This window comes from Eublepharis macularius, chromosome 4 (assembly GCF_028583425.1).
Source record: "Eublepharis macularius isolate TG4126 chromosome 4, MPM_Emac_v1.0, whole genome shotgun sequence".
Lineage (NCBI taxonomy): Eukaryota > Metazoa > Chordata > Lepidosauria > Squamata > Eublepharidae > Eublepharis > Eublepharis macularius.
In genome coordinates, this window is record NC_072793.1 from 185154723 (window position 1) to 185175336 (window position 20614).

The 20614-nt window shown below is 45.3% G+C and overlaps 1 protein-coding gene across 1 annotated transcript in view; it reads left to right on the forward strand.

Moving 5' to 3' along the window:
• The first annotated feature begins 7568 nt into the window (after positions 1–7568).
• The window catches only part of LOC129328440 (zinc finger protein 721-like), a 72805-nt gene continuing 59759 nt past the window's right edge, over positions 7569–20614 (forward strand). Inside the window, exons 1-2 of the mRNA XM_054977505.1 lie at positions 7569–7684; positions 16568–18108. Of these exons, the coding sequence (XP_054833480.1) occupies positions 7651–7684; positions 16568–18108 (1575 nt within the window). The 5' untranslated portion in view covers positions 7569–7650. The remainder of the gene's footprint in view (positions 7685–16567; positions 18109–20614) is intronic.

Genomic DNA, 20614 nt, shown 5'->3' on the forward strand with positions numbered 1-20614 from the left:
ATGGAGAGGTGCTGTGTGTAAAGTACCACAAACATGCTTTTTGGTGGAACGGGGCCTTTCCTCCCACTGGTAGACCCCGCTCTGCCTACCCCTCCCTTTCTGCCTCTGGCCAGGCACCTGAAGGGGCTGTCTCCCTTCCCTGTCTCCGGGTACTCACTGCCACCACTGTCCCTGTCTGGGGTCCTGGTTAGGTGGGACAGCCTCCTAACCTCCCTCCTCAGCTAGTGGGCCCAAGCAGTTGGGGGGACTATGTAGTACAGAAGAGCTTTCTTCCTTCACCAATTCCAAAACTCATTTATTAAACTGCTAACTATACACAGGTAAATAAACAGTGAACGGAAGGACTAATAAAACCTAAACAGAAACCCCCACTCTATCTCCCTCATGCCCTAATTCGATGTTGTGTAGGGCAGGCCCGATCCTTTGGTACCTGGGGTTGCCCTAGATCTACCTCTCCCCTCAGAGCCATCTCTCTCCCCTCCGCTCTCCAGCCACCAACTGTCCACTTCCAACTCCCACTGACTGACTCGCTCTCCCTCCAATCACATTCCACTCCAGAACTCGCCCCTCCCCTCTGCAGCCAATAGAAAGGGAACTCCAGGAACCAAAAGGGCGTTTCTCCACAGGCTTCTTCTCAGCTGTTCCTATATTTATTGTGCATTTTGCAGTCCCTACAGTCTGGGCAGTATGAACCCAAGGAAGCACCTGAATCTCAAGAGATTTTGGATTTACCATGAAAATTCTTCAAGAAGGTAATAATTGTCAGACTGTGGCTAGATAATGACCTTCCTACAGGTTCTCCTTTACAAGCAAACAAGAGTCCATTGTTTGAATAAGGAAACTTTACTGCAGAAATGGTTCATTATAGTCCACTGTCCTGAATAGGAGACTCAGGATGGTACAAGAGCATTGTTACCAATGAAGGGCAAAGCATGAGGTACAAAGTAACAGTTCCCAGCAGGCCCAACCTCCCCCCATAGTTCTCAAAACAACATCTTTCAGTCTTGGGAAGCTGGACTCTCTCAAGGCCAATCTTGGGTGGAACGTTGTTAGACAAAACAGTCTCGTTCGGTGAGAAGTCTGCTTGGGAACTTGTGCACCTGTGGAGAAAGCACTTGAACACTAGAAGCATTAGAAAATGGTGTCAGTACAGTTCATATACACACTGAACCTGACAATCATGTAGCTGATGAACTGCGATATTAAGAGACACGGCTGGATTTCAAGTCTGAAGAACTAAAGGGAGGATTATTCTTATTGTTTGTAGTGGTTATTTTTAATAATAATGTCAAGTTGATTACACAAAACTCAACCAGGGTTTTCAAAAGAAGAAGCAAACTATTTCCCCGAGATCCTCTGTCCAGCCAGGCCCCACCCTTCTCTTTTGTGTTCATGCCTTCTTTTCGAGCGTGTTTTTCTCTCTCTCTCGTCCCTCCCTCCATTCTTGCCCTTTAGGAAATCTTAAATTCACCTCCCCTGCAGTCAAACAGAAGCCAAACTCTCCCTCTAAGCAGTGAACAGGAAAGACCCTCTTTAGCCCCTTTGCTACAAGGGGAGGGCAGTCAGGGCTTGGGCTTGTGAATTCTCCTGCTCCCTTGGAGGAAAACATTCGGTCCCTTTAAGGAATCTGGACTGGAAAGGCGCAGTTCACGGAAGGAGCGCCCAGTGAAAAAGACCCTGGAGATCTGGAGGGGTTTCTGCCCCTCGCCTTCTGCCTCTCTTCAGGCTCTCTCCAGCTGGCCTCTCCTGCAATGCGCCACCAGGTGAAGCTGCAAAGAAGAGCCAAGGCCCCTCCTCTTCCAGGTTCCCAACTCCAGTTCTCCGGTAGTCCCGGAGAACTACCATCCCCAGAAGGCTCAGCGAGCACCAGCGAGGCGAGGCTGCGCCTTAGCGACGGGCAAGGGGCATTTTTCCCTCCGGAGAGAGGTGATCTTGGTGGCATGGAGTTCCGCGGGGCCTCTCCTCTGCCGCCTCTCCCTTGGCCGAGGGGAGACTTTGGCCTCGGCGCGCCTGCAGGGAAGGTGAGTTCGGGATTGCAGGGACAGATCTGGGGCGGGGGGGGGGGGAGAAAACACGTGTGAATGGGGCACGGCTGGGTCGGGGGAGCGCAGGGAGGGTGAGAGACAGAGCAGCTCTTCGGGCAAGAAGTCTGCATGGGGCGCCCGTGTCCTCCCCCTTGAATGCGCCCCTGCAAGCCGCCTGGGCTGATTTCCTTCGGAGCCGCTGGACGGACCGCTGGCCTGATCGGGAAGGGTCCCTTGTCCCTGCGGGCCCCGAGAACGGCTGCGCTCGCCCCGCGGGCTTTGGGAGGCGCTCCTGGTCCCCGCGGGAGGGCGAGGAGGGGTCTGGCCGCGCTTGGCTCGTGGCTTCCTCCGGAGCGGGAATCCCGCTGAGCGCCGCTCTCTGAACCGGCCACTGACCCGGAGGGTCCCTTGGGAGGAGAAGAGCGGCTCCTTCCCCCCACTCCCCCCCCCCAGTGCTGCCGCCACCTTCCGGGCTTCTCGGGAGTAAACCGCCCTTGCAAAAGAGCCGAGGGGTGTGCTGGGGCGATTGTGGGTCCGGGGGTGGCGATTCCCTTCCTTTTTGAAATTGCATCGCCCACCCTCAGCCTAAAGGGAGGATTATTCTTATTGTGTGTAGTTCTTATTTTTGAATAAGAGTACTGTCAAGGAATGAGCCCCGTGGCGCAGTGGTAAGCTGCAATATTGCAGCCCAAGCTCTGCTCATGACATGAGTTCGATCCTGGTGGAAGCGGGGTTCAGGTAGCCGGCTCAAGGTTAACTCAGCCTCCCATCCTTCCGAGGTCGGTAAATGAGTACCCAGTTTCCTGGGGGTAAAGTGTAGATGACTGGGGAAGGCAATGGCAAACCACCCCATCATGATGTGACATCCCCCCATGGGTCAGTAATGACTCAGTGCTTGCAGAGGGGACTACCTTTACCTTTTTAATGTCAAGGAGGTTATGCCAAACTCAACCAGGGGTTTTTAAAGAAGCAGCGAACTATTTCCCCCAAATGCTCTCTCTCTCCTGCCAGCCCCCTTCCTCTTCTCTTTTGTGTTTGTGCCTTCTTTTCAAGCGGTTTTCTCCCCTCTCTCGTCCCTCCCTCCATTCTTGCCCTTTAGGAAATCTTAAATTCACCTTCCTTGCAGTCAAACAAAAGCCAAACTCTCCCTGCAAACAGTGAAAAGGAAAAACCTTCTTTAACCCCTCTGATACAAGGGGAGGGAAGTCAGGGCTTGGGTTTCTGAAGTCTTCTGTTGGAGGAAAACAGTCAGTCCCCTTCAGGGATCCGGGCTGGAAAGGCACAGTTCCCGGAAGGAGCGCCCAGTGAAAAAGACCCTGGAGATCTGGAGGGGTTTCTGCCCCTCGCCTTCTGCCTCTCTTCAGGCTCTCTCCAGCTGGCCTCTCCTGCAATGCGCCACCAGGTGAAGCTGCAAAGAAGAGCCAAGGCCCCTCCTCTTCCAGGTTCCCAACTCCAGTTCTCCGGTAGTCCCGGAGAACTACCATCCCCAGAAGGCTCAGCGAGCACCAGCGAGGCGAGGCTGCGCCTTAGCGACGGGCAAGGGGCATTTTTCCCTCCGGAGAGAGGTGATCTTGGTGGCATGGAGTTCCGCGGGGCCTCTCCTCTGCCGCCTCTCCCTTGGCCGAGGGGAGACTTTGGCCTCGGCGCGCCTGCAGGGAAGGTGAGTTCGGGATTGCAGGGACAGATCTGGGGCGGGGGGGGGGGGGGAGAAAACACGTGTGAATGGGGCACGGCTGGGTCGGGGGAGCGCAGGGAGGGTGAGAGACAGAGCAGCTCCTCGGGCAAGAAGTCTGCATGGGGCGCCCGTGTCCTCCCCCTTGAATGCGCCCCTGCAAGCCGCCTGGGCTGATTTCCTTCGGAGCCGCTGGACGGACCGCTGGCCTGATCGGGAAGGGTCCCTTGTCCCTGCGGGCCCCGAGAACGGCTGCGCTCGCCCCGCGGGCTTTGGGAGGCGCTCCTGGTCCCCGCGGGAGGGCGAGGAGGGGTCTGGCCGCGCTTGGCTCGTGGCTTCCTCCGGAGCGGGAATCCCGCTGAGCGCCGCTCTCTGAACCGGCCACTGACCCGGAGGGTCCCTTGGGAGGAGAAGAGCGGCTCCTTCCCCCCACTCCCCCCCCCAGTGCTGCCGCCACCTTCCGGGCTTCTCGGGAGTAAACCGCCCTTGCAAAAGAGCCGAGGGGTGTGCTGGGGCGATTGTGGGTCCGGGGGTGGCGATTCCCTTCCTTTTTGAAATTGCATCGCCCACCCTCAGCCTAAAGGGAGGATTATTCTTATTGTGTGTAGTTCTTATTTTTGAATAAGAGTACTGTCAAGGAATGAGCCCCGTGGCGCAGTGGTAAGCTGCAATATTGCAGCCCAAGCTCTGCTCATGACATGAGTTCGATCCTGGTGGAAGCGGGGTTCAGGTAGCCGGCTCAAGGTTAACTCAGCCTCCCATCCTTCCGAGGTCGGTAAATGAGTACCCAGTTTCCTGGGGGTAAAGTGTAGATGACTGGGGAAGGCAATGGCAAACCACCCCATCATGATGTGACATCCCCCCATGGGTCAGTAATGACTCAGTGCTTGCAGAGGGGACCACCTTTACCTTTTTAATGTCAAGGAGGTTATGCCAAACTCAACCAGGGGTTTTTAAAGAAGCAGCGAACTATTTCCCCCAAATGCTCTCTCTCTCCTGCCAGCCCCCTTCCTCTTCTCTTTTGTGTTCGTGCCTTCTTTTCAAGCGGTTTTCTCCCCTCTCTCGTCCCTCCCTCCATTCTTGCCCTTTAGGAAATCTTAAATTCACCTTCCTTGCAGTCAAACAAAAGCCAAACTCTCCCTGCAAACAGTGAAAAGGAAAGACCCTCTTTAACCCCTCTGATACAAGGGGAGGGAAGTCAGGGCTTGGGTTTCTGAAGTCTTCTGTTGGAAGAAAACAGTCAGTCCCCTTCAGGGATCCGGGCTGGAAAGGCACAGTTCCTGGCAGGAGCGCCCAGTGCAAAAGACCCTGGAGATCTGGAGGGGTTTCTGCCCTTCGCCTTTTGTCTCTCTTCAGGCTCTCTCCAGCGGGCCCCTCCTGCAATGGGCCACCAGGTGAAGCTTCAAAGAAGAGCCAAGGAACCCCCTCTTCCAAGGTTCCCAACTCCAGTCTGGAGTCTTTTAGTCCCAGAGAACTACCATCCCCAGAAGGCTCAGCAAGGCGAGCCTGCGCCTTTGAGGCGGGGAAGGGGAATTTTTCCCTGCGGAGAGAGAAGGCGCTGTTGGAGGCATGGAGTTCCGCTGGGACTTTCCTCTCCCGTCTTTCCCTTGGCTGGAGGGAGACTTTGACCTTTGTGCACCTGCAGGGAGGGTGAATTAGGGATTGCATGGAGGGATCTGGGGTGGGAAAAGAGGCGGGAGGGCTGGGTGGAGGGAGCACAGAAAGGGAGCAGCTTCCTGGGCAAGATGTCTGCCTGCTCCCCCCCCACAATGCGCCCCCTGCAAGCAGCCTGGGCTGATTTTCTTCTGAGCAGCTGGAGGGAGCGCTGGTCCAATCCGGGAGGGTCCTTTGTCCTTGAAGCTGCACTCGCCCTGCTGGCTTTGGAAGGCTCCCTTTGTCCCTGTGGTTGCCCCGGGCGAGGAGGGGTTTGGCCGCAGAGCATTGCTCCCTCTGGAGTGGGATTTTAATGGGCCCCATCTTCCAGAAGTACTCTGGATTGGCAACTGGTCTGAAGGTTTGCTTTGGAGAAGAGGGGATCTCCCCCCCCCCCCGGGTCCTCTTCTGTGCTCCCTCCTCCTTCCAGGCTTCTCAGGAGTAAATTTAATTGCAAAATAGCTGAGGCATGTTCTGGGGTGATTCCCTTCCTTTCTGACATTGCATCTCACACCTGTAGCTGCCTGTAGCTGGTGGCCCATTTTGAGGCTCCTATCAGTTTATTACAGACTAGCAACAAAGTCCGTTGTGGGCAAAATTAGTGTTAGTGTTTTCTTCCATTTAATTGGATTCCAAGAACAGAAGCCCAGTTCTGTGTCATTTTCTGAGTTTGTATTTTTATATTGTGAGGGGAGGGGTCTGCAACAGATTGTTACGGATAGTAAAGATCCACACTCTGTGAGGCCCATTCAATACAGTACACTGATTTTATTAAGAAGAGTTGATAGTTTAATTTTTTTTATTGTTAGTAATGTTTTGTGTTGATGTATGTGAGACAAGACAATTAATTTCTTTACTGGCACCATAGAAGCCTCTTTGCAGAGATTTTTCCTGAATATCCTTCTTTGCTGTTAGGAGATACTGAATTTTCTGTGAGTCTGAATGGCAGTTTAAACTGACTATGTGCAGTTCTTCCCCCTTTAAAGTAACATGGCTGCTATTCCTCTCTGGCGGTGGACCGTGCCCTCAAGTCAGAGTTGACTTATGGTGACCCCTGGTGGGGTCTTCATGTCCAGAGAGTAACAGAGGGGGTTTGCCATTGCCGGCCTCTGCAACCTCCTCTCCAGGCTACTGTAATACATTTTTTCCTTATTCCTATAAGAGATGTTACACTGTATGATATACTAATGTTTTGTGGGGGAAATTATTCCCACAGCCTCCTGGTCCATCTACAAAGTATGTTTGGAGTGTTTGCAGTACCCATTGGATTGCAGATAGTATTTCCACTATTATTTGTAGCTACTCTGGAGTAGCTTCTACTTTCATACTTAATGCATTGTGTTTGTGTTTCTTGATGTGCTTCTTGAAATGACAAAGCCCATGTTTCTAGTGGGACCGGCAGTCCTGTCTCAAGTCTGTATCAGCAGACCTCATCAAGGCCAGCAGCATGTGCTCCATAGCCCCAAGCCACGCGGACCGTGGTTTTCAGCATTAGTGGAATTACAAATAGAGGACGCCTGGAAAATTCCCACCTGCCCAGATACTGTCCAGCAAGAGCTGCTGTGGCATCTAGACTCAGCATGGCTACATGTGACTGCATGGAAATTGAAAGGTTATCCTGGAGGAGTCATGAACACCATGCTGTGTTCCAGGAGATCTTCTACTTGGAGGATCTATAACTCCTCCTGGAAGCCCCAGGACTCAAAGCAAAAACCTCCCAAAGGGCCCAAGATGGATGATCCATGTGGGAGGAGCAATCACAAGAATTAGAGATGATATACACTAAGAGAAGGAGGGTAAATCCTCCTCCGTTAAAAGAAAGTTGCACCCCCTTTGGAGAAATCTAAGGTAGTAAAGAGCCCCACATGCATTTCCGAAATAAAGAATTACGTTTTACGGATATGCCTGCAAGGTATTTGAACTGGAATTCCACACAACGTATGTAATTGTCTATACAGTATTCATTTTGAGTGTATTTTCTTTACCCCACAATGACGGGTTGAAAATCAATATTCTGAGATAAGTGATGACATTAGGGACCCATCAAAAATGTCTATTAGCAAATACATTGGTGATCTATTTTCTCCTAAAAGCATCCATTCAGAATTGTCCAATTAAATTGAATAATCCGAGAAATCCCCGAAAGAGTTTGGGTGCTCCCGGACAGGAATAAATGAACAGGTGGGAAATCTTTTCTTCTTTCAGAGCTCCCCCGTGTCCTTTGAGGAGGTGGCCGTGTTCTTCACGGAGGAGGAATGGGCTCTGCTGGATCCGGGCCAAAGAAAACTCTACTGGGAGGTGATGGAGGAAAATTACCAGACCCTGGCCTCCCTTGGTAATGATCTTTTCCCTAATATCATGCAGAGGGGAAGAAAAGTAAGGGGGTGGCATCTTCCTATGACCCTCTATGTTTTCAGAACACCCTTTCATTTGCCGAAGAGGAAGAAATGGATATCCCATACCCAGGGAATCTATATCCCCTGTGAACGAAAGCATTAGATACATTCATGCTGTAAAGAGAAAACTGTTGATGAAGCTCGCCCTGTTCAGGAGAGAGAACCAATTAGGTTCACGCTAACAAATCCCTCCTGTTTCCTTCTTTGGCCTTTCTGTGTTTGCATTCCATGGCCGAGTCCTGGGTATTCAAAGCTGAGCCCCTTAGGTGTTAGTAAGACACTCCAACCACTAGACTGCACTGGCCTTGATAGCCCTTCAGTTTTCTGGTCAACTTATCCATTTCCACCATATATAACAGTTTTTGTATCCATTCTTCAACTTCTGGTATCTCCTCTTGCTTCTAATATTGTGCATAAAGTAGTCTAGCTGCTGCAATCATATACCATAATAATGTTCTATCTGTTACATTTACATTTTCCATATTAAGTCCTAACAAAAACATTTCAGGATTTTTTGGCAAGTTACCCTTCATAATTTTCAACATTTCTGTATACATCTTAGACCAAAATTGTTTTGCCTTATCACAAGTCCACCACATATGGTAGAAAGAGCCTTCATGTTGTTTATATTTCCAACATTTGTTTGACAGCATTACTCATATTTACTAGTTTTTTCGGTGTTAAGTACCATCTATACATCATCTTATATCCATTTTCTTTTAGGTTAACACATGTAGATATTTTCGTAGCATTTTTCCACAAATATTCCCATGCCTCCATTGTAATCTCTTTGTTAAAATTCAAAGCCCATTTCACCATTTGAATCTTAACCACTTCATCTTCCGTATACCATTTCAATAACAATTTATAAAGTTTAGAAATTATCTTTGTTCCATCTCTTAACAGAAGTTCTTCTAGTTCTAAATTCCTAGCTCTAAAACCAACTCTCCTTTTGTCTGATTCAAATATTGGATTTGTCGATATTGTAACCATCCATATTTAAAAGGTAAATCTTCTTCTGTCTTAATTTCAACTATGTCTCCTTCTATCAACAATAAGTCCTTATATGTTATCCAGTCTTCACCGTGATATTCTGTGTGTGGTTTTATCACCTCTGCCAGGACAATCCATAATGGTCTTTTCTCTTCTACGTATTTTTTATATTTTTGCCAGACCGAAAAAACAGTTTTCCTTACATAATGATGCTGAAACATACCATCCATTTTATGTTTATCATACCATAAATATGCATGCCACCCAAAAAGATTATTATGGCCCTCCAAAGTTAACAACTTACAGTTAGATAAGTTTACCCAATCTCTTAACCATGCCAAACATATCGCTTCATGATATAATCTCAAATTTGGTCATTGTAAACCACCTCTTTCTTTTGCATCACACAACACTTTCATCTTAACTCTTGGTTTTTTCCCTGCCCACACAAAATTTAATAGTTTCCTTTGCCACTTATCAAATTGCTTTTTCTCTTTTACAATTGGGATTGTTTGTAATAAAAACATCACTCTTGGCAATACATTCATTTTCACCGCTGATATACGACCCAACAGTGACAGATTCAATTTGTTCCATTTTATCAAATCTTTTTCCAACTGTATCCGCAGTTTTTCATAATTATTCTTAAATAGATCTATATTTTTCATTGTCAATTCTATTCCCAGGTATTTTGTTTTTTGGACCACTTCACACTCTGTGAGATTCATTAATTCAAGCTGTTTCGCTTTGTTAAAATGAAAACCTGCCAAATTTCCAAATTCCTTGATCTTGTTCAGCAATAATGGTAATGTCTGAACTGGGTCTTCAGTAATAAACATCACATCGTCTGCAAATGCTCTAAATTTATAAGAGAATCCTTTAAGTCTTATACCTTTGATACTTTGATCTTCTCTTATCTATCTTAACAGTATTTCCAAAACCATAACAAACAACAAAGGTGAAAGTGGACATCCTTGGCGTGTTTCTTTTCTTACCTCAAATTTTTCCGTCAAATCGTTATTTATACACAATGTCGCTTGTTGGTCTTGGTAAATTGCCTTTATAGCTTCTATGAATTCTTGCCCCAAACTCATCTTTTCCATTATTAAGAACATAAAGTCCCAGTTTAAATTGTCAAAAGCTTTCTCTGCATCCGCAAACAAAAAGCCTACCTCTTTTTCAGGATGTTTATCATAATATTCTATAGCGTCAATAACAACTCTCAAATTGTCCCTTATTTGTCTATTAGGTAAGAACCCAGCTTGTTCTTCTCCGATAAAATCCATTAAAAATATCTTCAATCTTTCCGCTAAAACTCTTGCAAAAATCTTATAGTCATTGTTTAACAAAGATATAGGCCTATAATGTTTAACATCTGTTAAATCCTGTGCCTCTTTTGGAATCAGTGAAATGTTAGCTTCGTTCCATGTATTTGGTACTCCCTTTTTCTTCATTATCTCATTCATCAAAATTTGTAAAACTTGCACCAAGTCTTTTTTCAAAATTTTATAAAATTTAGTTGAAATTCCGTCTGGACCGGGCGCTTTACCCATTTTCATTGCATCTATATATTTTGAAATTTCCTCTTCAGTAATTGGAGAATTCAAAGTTGTCCTCATGGAATCTGAAATTTCAGGTAACTGCATCTTATCCAGATATCGATCTATTTCTTCTTTATTGACTAGCTTCTTTAGGAATAATTTGGCATAATACTTATAAAAAACTCTTTTTATCCCTTGATGCTCCACTACTTCTTTCCCATCTTCCAAAATTTTGCCAATTATTTTTTTCTCCCTCTTTTTCTTTAATTGCCAGGCTAAAAATTTCCCTGGCTTATTTGCCCCTTCGAAGGATTTTTGCTGCAATCTTTTTAAATTCCATTCTAATTCCTTATTCGCAAAAGCCCTCAATTGTTCTTGTAAAATCTTAATTTCTTGCAATATTTTCTTCTTCCCTGGTCTTTTCTTTAATTCTTGCTCTTTCTTAGTTATTTTCTCCTGAATCTCTTGGAATTTCATTTCTTTATTTTTCCTTTCTTTGGTATTCAATGTGATCAGGTTACCCCTGATCACTGCTTTATAAGCATCCCAAACCATTTGTATTGGCACCTCTTTACCAATATTATGTTGGAAAAAATCTTAGTTTCTTTCTGGATATAGTCCACATCCTCTTGTCTCTGAAATATGTCTTCATTTAATCTCCATCTGAATTTCCTAGAACCCGTCAAAGCTTTCCACATCATTGGATTGTGGTCAGAACTCACTTTTGGCATCACTTCAATTTTCTTGGTCAATAAACTAATGTCTTTTGTAGCCCAAATCATATCTATTCTTGAAAAAGACTGACGTCTTGCAGAATAATAGGTAAAATCCTTTCCTTTTGGGTTCCATTTCCTTCATATATCTTCCAAATTTTCCTGCTTTATTAGTTTAAAAAAGGATTTAGGTAATTTCCCTTCTTTGCTTTGGATCTTTTTCGATTGTTTGTCTAATTGTAAATTAACAACTCCATTAAAGTCTCCCATCAACATTATCTGATCGTAGGTCATTTGGTCTAAATTCTGATTGATCTCTTTATAAAAACCGTCTTTAGCATTGTTGGGTGCATAAATCCCTAAGACCAAAGTTTTCTTGGAGTTCAACATTATTTCCACCGCCAAATATCTTCCTTCTTTATCCCTAAAAACCATTTTAGGATCTAATTCTTGCTTACAATACCTTACAATACCTCTTTTCTTTTGTTTTGCAGATGCAGATGCCCAAAATTCTTTTCCCAACAATCCATTTTTTGTATTGTCGAAGGCTTTCACGGCCGGAGAACGATGGTTGTTGGGGGTTTTCCGGGCTGTATTGCCGTGGTCTTGGCATTGTAGTTCCTGACGTTTCGCCAGCAGCTGTGGCTGGCATCTTCAGAGGTGTAGCACCAAAAGACAGAGATCTGAGAGATCTCTGTCTTTTGGTGCTACACCTCTGAAGATGCCAGCCACAGCTGCTGGCGAAACGTCAGGAACTACAATGCCAAGACCACGGCATTACAGCCCGGAAAACCCCCAACAACAATCCATTTTTTAGCAATTTACTGTCCTGTTCTTTAATATGTGTTTCTTGCAAACAAATTATATTGCATTTTTGTTTCTTTAGCCAATGAAAAACTGATTTACGCTTCTGAGGTGAATTAAGTCCGTTAACATTCCAAGAAATCAATTTGTACTCCATAATAATTTACTCTTTAGCAGGTCTAGCAAAGTCTTTTTGATTATCTGTCAGAAACATTGTCATTTGTTCTACTGTCTTGATGTTAATTCTTGTAGATTGAAAAAAGAGACTCAGACCTTCAGGTATTTTCCATCTGTATGCAATGTTCTTCTCTCTCAACTTTTCAGTTAGTTCTCTGTATTTCCTTCGTTCTTGTAAAATTCTTCTGGGTCGTTCTTTCATAATTCTGATTCTGCTCCCCTCTATTTCCAGTGGATCAGCATAGTGTTTTCTCAAAATCTCTTCTCTGAATTTCTTAGTTGTCAATTGTATAATTATATCTCTCGGTAAATTCTTCTTTTGTACGTAAGTCTAATTCACTCTATATGTCAAATCCAAATTTGCTTCTATATCCTCTGGCTGTTTCCCTAGGAGTTCTGCCAGTACACCCACTATCTGTTCTTGCACATTTTGCTTCAAAGTCTCCGGCACTCCCCTCAATCTCAAATGGGTCTCCATAGCTTTGCATTCCATCACCATCACATGTTTTTGAAGTTTTTGATTTTCTTCTTTTAAATTGCTAGTCTTTTGCTCCACTTCTTGTACTGTTTGCATTGTTACCTGTAATTCCTTTTTCATTTCCTCTATGTTTTTAGTTAATTCTGTCACCTCAGTTCTTTCATATTTTTGGTCAATTTTTCAATTAGGTTTTCTCCCATCTTTTGACATATTTCTTGCGTGCCTTCCAACATTTTTTTCTCCAGTACTTCCATGGCCGCCTGCCATTCTTGTTTTTCTTTATCCGCTTTTTTCGCCATCCTTGGGCTAACTTTAGCACCGCTCCAAGTCGCAGCTCTGTTTCTAAGCTCCGTTGCTAAGGTTAATTTTCAATCTTTCTTTTAACTTATATTCAATTTATCTTTTGCTTATCAATCGAATCGCTGATTTTAAATTCTTAATTTCTCTTCTTATTTTTTATTTTAACAAAGTTCTAAAATTGACCTTACCAAAATGTCGGTGCAATTTCTCTATGGTAAAGTCTGTACTTCTTTATTTCCCTTCCAAAAATGGTGACTACTCATTTTCTGTTCCTTTTCGACCTTCAACTTCCCTCTAGGCACACAATCACAGTCTTCTATAGTTTTCACAGTCTCACGATGTTTCTCAGCTTCTCAGCTTTTCCCTTCGTGGTCCCTCCCAATTCACGGCATTTTGTCAGCACTCGGAAACTTTCAATTCCTCTCTAGGCACTCACTCTCAGTCTTCTATAGTTTTCACAGTCTCGCAATGTTTCTCAGCTTCTCCTTTTGTAATCCCTCCCAATTCACAGCGTCGTTATCGGCACTCGGAAACCGCAGGTATGTATAAACAATCTTGTTTTTTTCTCCCCTAGCACTTCAATTTTCATTAGATTCCCCAACTTTTCCTACAAATTCTTTTCTCAGCTTGTTTACAACCACATCAGTGGGTTATTTTCACTTTTTGACATTCTATTTCTCTTGCTTTTTAGTCCCGAAAATAGATAAACATCTTTACCTTAATGTATTGTCGAAGGCTTTCACGGCCGGAGAACGATGATTGTTGTGGGTTTTCCGGGCTGTATTGCCGTGGTCTTGGCATTGTAGTTCCTGACGTTTCGCCAGCAGCTGTGGCTGGCATCTTCAGAGGTGTAGCACCAAAAGACTTCAGAGGTGTAGCACTCTTTTGGTGCTACACCTCTGAAGATGCCAGCCACAGCTGCTGGCGAAACGTCAGGAACTACAATGCCAAGACCACGGCAATACAGCCCGGAAAACCCACAACAACCATCTTTACCTTACTTTATTCTTTATGGGTTTTTCGTGCTGTTTCTTATAGTCAATGTTAGTCAAATTCTGATGAAGAAGCCTGGATTCTGGCGATCTTATGCCAAATTGTGGCTCAAAAAGGGTCCTGCAGAAATCGAAGCTCGCCCGTCTCCAAGGGGACCTCAAGGCGCTGGGAGAAATCCTTGATTCAGGGCTTCCCCCTCCGCCGAGATCGCACACTCTCCGGGGCTTGTAGCATCCTTGCTCTTCTTCCCCCTGTAGAAGAGTGGTAGCAGGTATCCAGTGTACCTGACCTGCCAAAACAGGAACCCTTGATTGCTCCGCTTGCTGAACAACGTCAGGTTGCCATCTTTCCAGACCACAAGTCCTGATGTTCCTCCCCTCTTCCAAACCCTACCCTCCCTTGGCTGTACTCCCAAATCTCCAGGAATTTCCTGACCTGGAGTTGACAACTCTAGCTCTGCCTCCCAACAAGAATTGCAGCAATACTGGATGAAGCGGCAGCATCAGAGATCATCCTTTCTCAGACAATTATAAGCACTATTAGATGTATATCAAATGCTATAACCCTTTTCTTCCCTGTGGGGACACCCAAAGTGCCTTATATTCTTCTTTCCTCCACTTTATCGTTACAACAACCCTGTGAAGTAGGTTAAGCTAATACCATGCTCAGTTCAAGGTATTAGTTATTACATACAAAGTTCTTCACAGGTTTGGTCCAGCATACCTATGGGACTGCCTCCCTCCCTATGTCCCTCCACGGCAGCTTTGCTCATCTGAACAGGGTCTCCTGCAGGTGCCAGGCTGCACATGGGCAAAATCAACAGCAGCCTGCACATGGGCTTTCTCTATCCTGTGGAATGACCTGCCTGAGGAAGTCAGAAGAGCCCCCACTCTCCTGGCTTTTCGTAAATGATGCGAAACCAAACTATTCAAAAAGGCTTTTTACTCAAATGAGAGGGCTGTATTGTAGGGAGGGAGCCTCAGATGTTTCGCTAAAGAGTTAGGGACCTTAGACTCAGCACTATGTTGCCTTGGTCTGCTTCAGTATTTTTTCTACTCTGTATTGGATTCTTGCTAATACTATGTCTTTTAAACTTGTACCTATTTACTCTATGGTATTGTTTATGGAAATGTCCTTGATACTGTATTGAAATGTCCTTGATATTGACTGTACTAATCTCATACTGTGAAATCCGTCTTGAGTCTCAATGAGAAAGGAGGACAGTGAGTGAGTGAGTGAGTGAGTGAGTGAGTGAGTGAGTGAGTGAGTGAGTGAGTGAGTGAGTGAGTGAGTGAGTGAGTGAGTGAGTGAGTGAGTGAGTGATTTGGGAATGTGTTCCTGGCCCAAGGGGAAACAAAGTGGCTGGATGAATATTTGTCAGAGATGCTTTAGGCTGATCCTGCACTGGGAAGGGGGTTGGACTAGATGGTCTGTATGGCCCCTTCCAACTCTATGATTCTATGGAAGTGGCTTACCTTGTTCTATTCCCCTCCATTTCATCCATAGAATAACCTTGTGAGGTAGTTCTGCCTGACCTTATGTGACTGGCCCAAAGCCAGCTAGTAACTTTCTGTGACAGAGAGCAGAACCATGATCTCTCTGATCCCAATCCAACATTCTAACCATTATCCCACACAGGCTCTGACAATTCAGGGAGCAGGTTAAATCCCTTGTGTTTTTTCACAGAGAGGATATTTTCCACCCTCCCTGTCTTTTGCTGGCCCTTCCCTGGCTTCTTGTCAGCAGACATCTGCTTCAATTGCAAATAGCAGAGGGCTGTTGTAGAGCTCATCTGTGCCGGAATGGTCCAATTCCCTTCATTTTTGGCTCTGCAAGTTCCAGCATCACCCTGAAGCAGGTGGCCCATTTTGAGATGCCTACCTTTATTTTTTGATGAATTGTGCCTTCTTCCCTCAACTGTAGCTTCCAATGCAAAAAGCAGGGCTGGGGTACCAGGTTTCTGGGAATTGTATGGTGCAGGCAATTTTCCACTCCTCCATTTTATCCTCACAACAACCCTTGAGGTAGGTTGGGCTGAGTGAATGTGAACCAGTGAGCTTCCCCGGTAGAGTGGAGATTTGAACTGGGTCTTCCAGCTCAGTTTGAAACTAACTGCTTCACACTGGATTTTTGGTGTGGCTGCGGTTGACTAGTAGCAAGCTGCCATCCCTGGGTGAGTCAGGCAGGTCATGTGGTCTGAAGTAACCAAGTGGTTGCTGCGGGCCCCAATGAGTCCTCTGTTAAGGACCAAACCAGCCGTGGCCCATCATTGTTGTTCTGTCTGACAGAAACCAAGGCATGAAGGCTGGCAATACGGTGTGGTTGCCTAGCAACAGCAACTGAGGACATTTGTTTCTTATAGCCACAGGCACTACTACTATTATTTTGGGATTTTTTGACTTGCCCACAGCAATGTATTCTTCTTTGTATTTAAGTTTCTTCAGCAAACTTATGTTTCTTTCAGGTATGTAGACAAACCTAAATTGTTTGTCCACAGTTATTTTCCCTTTCATGTAAACAAAAACTTATCAGTAAAATTCAAGATTTGTTTTAAAAAGCATGTATTTTCCCATTCACTCTGCGTGTGTATCCTAAATCAATACAAAAAAACACATATTAACAGCAACTTTCTGCAATGGAACAAAAAACCTCTTGTTATTTCTCTCTCTCTTTCCAAGACAATCCAGAATATGGTTAGATATTGCTAAGGTTTTTCCACATCCTTGGCTGTCACTCTAGAAAATGCCCATCACTACCTACTGTATCTGCTAACTGGTATTTTGTTCCTTTTGATCCTCATTGACTCCTTTCTTTCTTTTTCAGTTGCAGATAGAAGAGAGATGGCAAGTCAGAAGGAACCAGGAAGGGTGATTGTGGAAGGAAAGGAAAATCTGCATATGGAAACAAAATCTAGAGATCAATTGTCACCAGACAGACAATGCAGATGGAAAATGGAAGCAGCGCAGAAGCAGAGGAAGGGATTGGTTGCCTGTGAGAGCAGGAAGATGCAGGAGGCCTCAACCGAAAATGAAATGCAGATGAGAACGAGAAGGCAGAAGGGTATCATAAATGAGAAAAACTTCAGCTGCAAATTCAGTCTGAAAAAATATCAGAATGTTACAACATGCCTAAAAAGATATAAATGTTTGGAGTGTGGAAAGAGATTTTCTAAGAATAGCAGACTAATTGTGCATCAAAGGATTCACACTAGAGAAAAGCCATATACATGCTTAGAGTGTGGAAAGAGCTTTTCTCGCAATGAGCAGCTAACTGTACATCAAAGGATTCACACAGGGGAGAAGCCATATAAATGCTTGGAGTGTGAAAAGAGCTTTTCTCGCAAGGACAGCCTAACTCTACATCAAAGGATTCACACAGGGGAAAAGCTATATAAATGCTTGGAGTGTGGAAAGGCATTTTCTCGCAATGACTACTTAACTGTACATCAAAGGATTCATACAGGGGAGAAGCCATATAAATGCCTGGAGTGTAGAAAGAGCTTCTCTTGCAGTGGCACCCTAACTACACATCAAAGGATTCACACAGGAGAAAAGCCATATACATGCTTAGAGTGTGGAAAGAGCTTTTCTCGCAGTGGCTACCTGACTGTGCATAAAAGGATTCACAGAGGAGAAATGCCATATAAATGCTTGGAGTGTGGAAAGAGTTTTTCTCATAATGGCAGCCTAATTTTGCATCGAAGGAGTCATACAGGGGAAAAGCCATATAAATGCTTGGAGTGTGGAAAGACCTTTTCTCGCAATAGCATCCTAACTGCACATCAAAGGATTCACACAGGGGAGATGCCATATAAATGCTTGGAGTGCGGAAAGAGCTTTTCTCACAGTGGCATCCTAACTACACATCGAAGGATTCACACAGGAGAAAAATCACATAAATGCTTGGAGTGTGGAAAGAGCTTTTCTCGCAATGGCACCCTAATTCTGCATCAAAGGATTCACACAGGAGAAAAGTCGTATAAATGCTTGGAGTGTGGAAAGAGCTTTTCTCGCAGTGGCTACCTGACTGTGCATGAAAGGATTCACACAGGAGAAAAGTCGTATAAATGCTTGGAGTGTGGAAAGACCTTTTCTCGCAATGACCACCTAACTGTGCATGAAAGGATTCACACAAAGGAGAAGCCATATAAATGCTTGGAGTGTGGAAAGATCTTCTCTGGTGCTAGTAGCCTAACTAAACATCAAAGAGTTCACACAAGAGAAAAGCCGTATAAATGCTTGGAGTGTGGAAAGGCCTTTTCTCGCAATGACACCCTAATTGCACATAAAACAATTCACACAGGAGAAAAGTCATATAAATGCTTGGAGTGTGGAAAGAGCTTTTCTCAGAATGTTCACCTAACTGTGCATCAAAGGATTCACAGAGGAGAAGCCATATAAATACTTAGAGTGTGGAAAAAGCTTCTCTGAGAAGGTGTGATGAATCTTCCTTTTCATTTCTATCTGACAAAGGTAGCTTTGACTCGCTAAAACTTATTCCCTGGAAATTTTTGTTGGTTGTTAAGGTGCTCCTACCCTTAAAATTTGTTTTCCTGCTTTAGACCAACACAGCTACCCACATGAAACTCTTTTCATAGCCTCTCACATAATTGCTATGTTAAAGAAGTCAGTACTCTTTCTAACCAGGTAGTTCATTCATTTTCTTGCTCTAGTTTTATCACTAGAGATGGGCACGATCCAAAAAAAATTGCCGATCCAGCTGATTGTGGATCGGCGCCGGTGACGATCCCGATTAAACGATCCACACCGATCATCTCCCGTTCCCGATCTGTGGATCATGGAGGCCAAAGTGGGGTGTGCAGCTATTCCCAGCTATGTGAGAAGGTGGGTGTTGGCGGCGGACACCGGGCTCGGCGGGCACAGGGAGATGGAGATGAGCCTCCTCCCCTCAGGGGGCAGGGGGTCTGGCCGCTCACTGGCGGCACCCCCCATGTGCCCACCCGCCAGGCCAAAAAGGAGCACACTGGTGAGAAAAGAACGGTGGGTGATGCCAGTGGCAGCTGTGTTTGGCCGTCAGAGCTGCCTATCAGGGTTTGCAGGGATGAGATTGGAGTGCCCATGGCTACAGAACACCCCCTTCCCCCTCCCTCCCCTGGTTGTCTTCTCCCAACTGGTGACTGCTTTGCTGCTCCGTGGTTGGAAGGAAGCCTTGCTGATCAAGGAAAGCTGGGCTTCCATTCGGGTTTCCTGGGCAACAGAAGGAGGGGAAACACAGTTCAGGTATTCCCCTTGCTTTGTTGCCATGAGAATAGATTACTGGCGCCTGAGTGTCTGGCTTCCCGATCCGAGCATGATCCAGCCCTGATCCAGCCCCCTCCCGATTGCTGGATTGTTGGCTGTGGCTGATCACGATCCGCTGAGTCACAATCACGCAATCGCCATAATCGTGAGGTTTTTTTTATCATAATGTGGATCGTGCCCATCTCTATTTATCACTTTATTTCAGCTCTATATTGGATAGCTCCTTGTTTTCAAATCTTTGCAAATATCCTTTTGTATACCGTATTACATTGTTTATTGAATGTCCCTGCTGTTGATGGTAAGGATTTTGACTCTGTAATCCACCTTGTCAGTTAGAAAGGAGGAGTATGTAAAACACAAATAATAAATAAATGTGTATACTGGTTTGTTAGAAAGTGCCATTGTGAGTTAACTTTACAAATGAAACTGAGGACCAGTATTTGTGCCGGTTCAATCATGTGTTTAGTTGTACATGCATTGAATGTAACATGAGCATTACTCACCATGTATGTAGAAGGAGAATTTCTCTCAGAACAGTAGCCCTGTTAGGAAGTGTAGGCTAAGAGAAAGAGAGAGCAATCAGAATAATTCATTAATTATTTGACTTTTAGCTCACTTTCCCCACAACATTGCCCTGGGTGGGTCACAACAAGGATAAAACAGTAAATAAAAATACGTTCCCAGCAATAAAACCCCATCTGACTACAGTACCACAAAAACTGCAGCTCGTACTGTTTGTCCCTGCCAAAAAACCATGCAGAGGATGGGTTTTTCAGCTGTTCTGGTCAGATCTTCTCATAACACTGTGTGAGGTAACTATGCAAATCCACACCCCCAACAAGAAACCGGTAGGAAGGCTTATCAGATGGATACCAGGCTGGCTTCAACCGTATGCCTGGTGGAACATCTCCATCTTAAAGGCCCGCCAAAAGATAAAAGATCATGGTGGGCCCGAGTATCAACAGATAGAGCGCTCCATCAAAATAGGGCCAGGAACAAAAAGGCCCTGGTCAAAGCCAGTCAAGCCTCCCTGGGGCCAGAGACCAGCAGTAGAAGTACATCTGCGGATCTAAGTGCTCTCCGGGGTACATACGGCAAGAAGCAGTCCCACAGATATACTGGACGCCGTCCATTAATAGCTTTATAGGTCAAAACCAAAACCTTGAATCTGATCTGGGGAGCTAGTGTAGCTGCTGCAAAATAGGAGCAATATGAGCCCTGTACAGTGTACCTGTGAGGACACATGAAGCACTGTTCTGGACCTGCTGTAATTTCCGGGTCAGACCCAAGGGAATCCCAGCATAGAGCAAGTTACAGTATAACCTGAAGGTGAATGTTGCATAGATCACTGTCATTAGGTCATGGGTTGAAAGGTAGGGAGCAAGCGGTATCCTGTCAAAGGCTGGAAGCTGGATTCTCGACACCAACCTAGACAGGAAAAGCTGGAAGCCCCACAGCCCATGCTGGACATGTCTCCCAGCATTGTCTCTATCCACGCAAGTGAACAGAACCAGGATCCTGCCTCCCTGCTCACCTGGCTGCACATTCCCACCACTGCATCCAGCCCAGCTCTCTGTTGCTCTTCCTGTCTCAGAACCTGAACCATTAT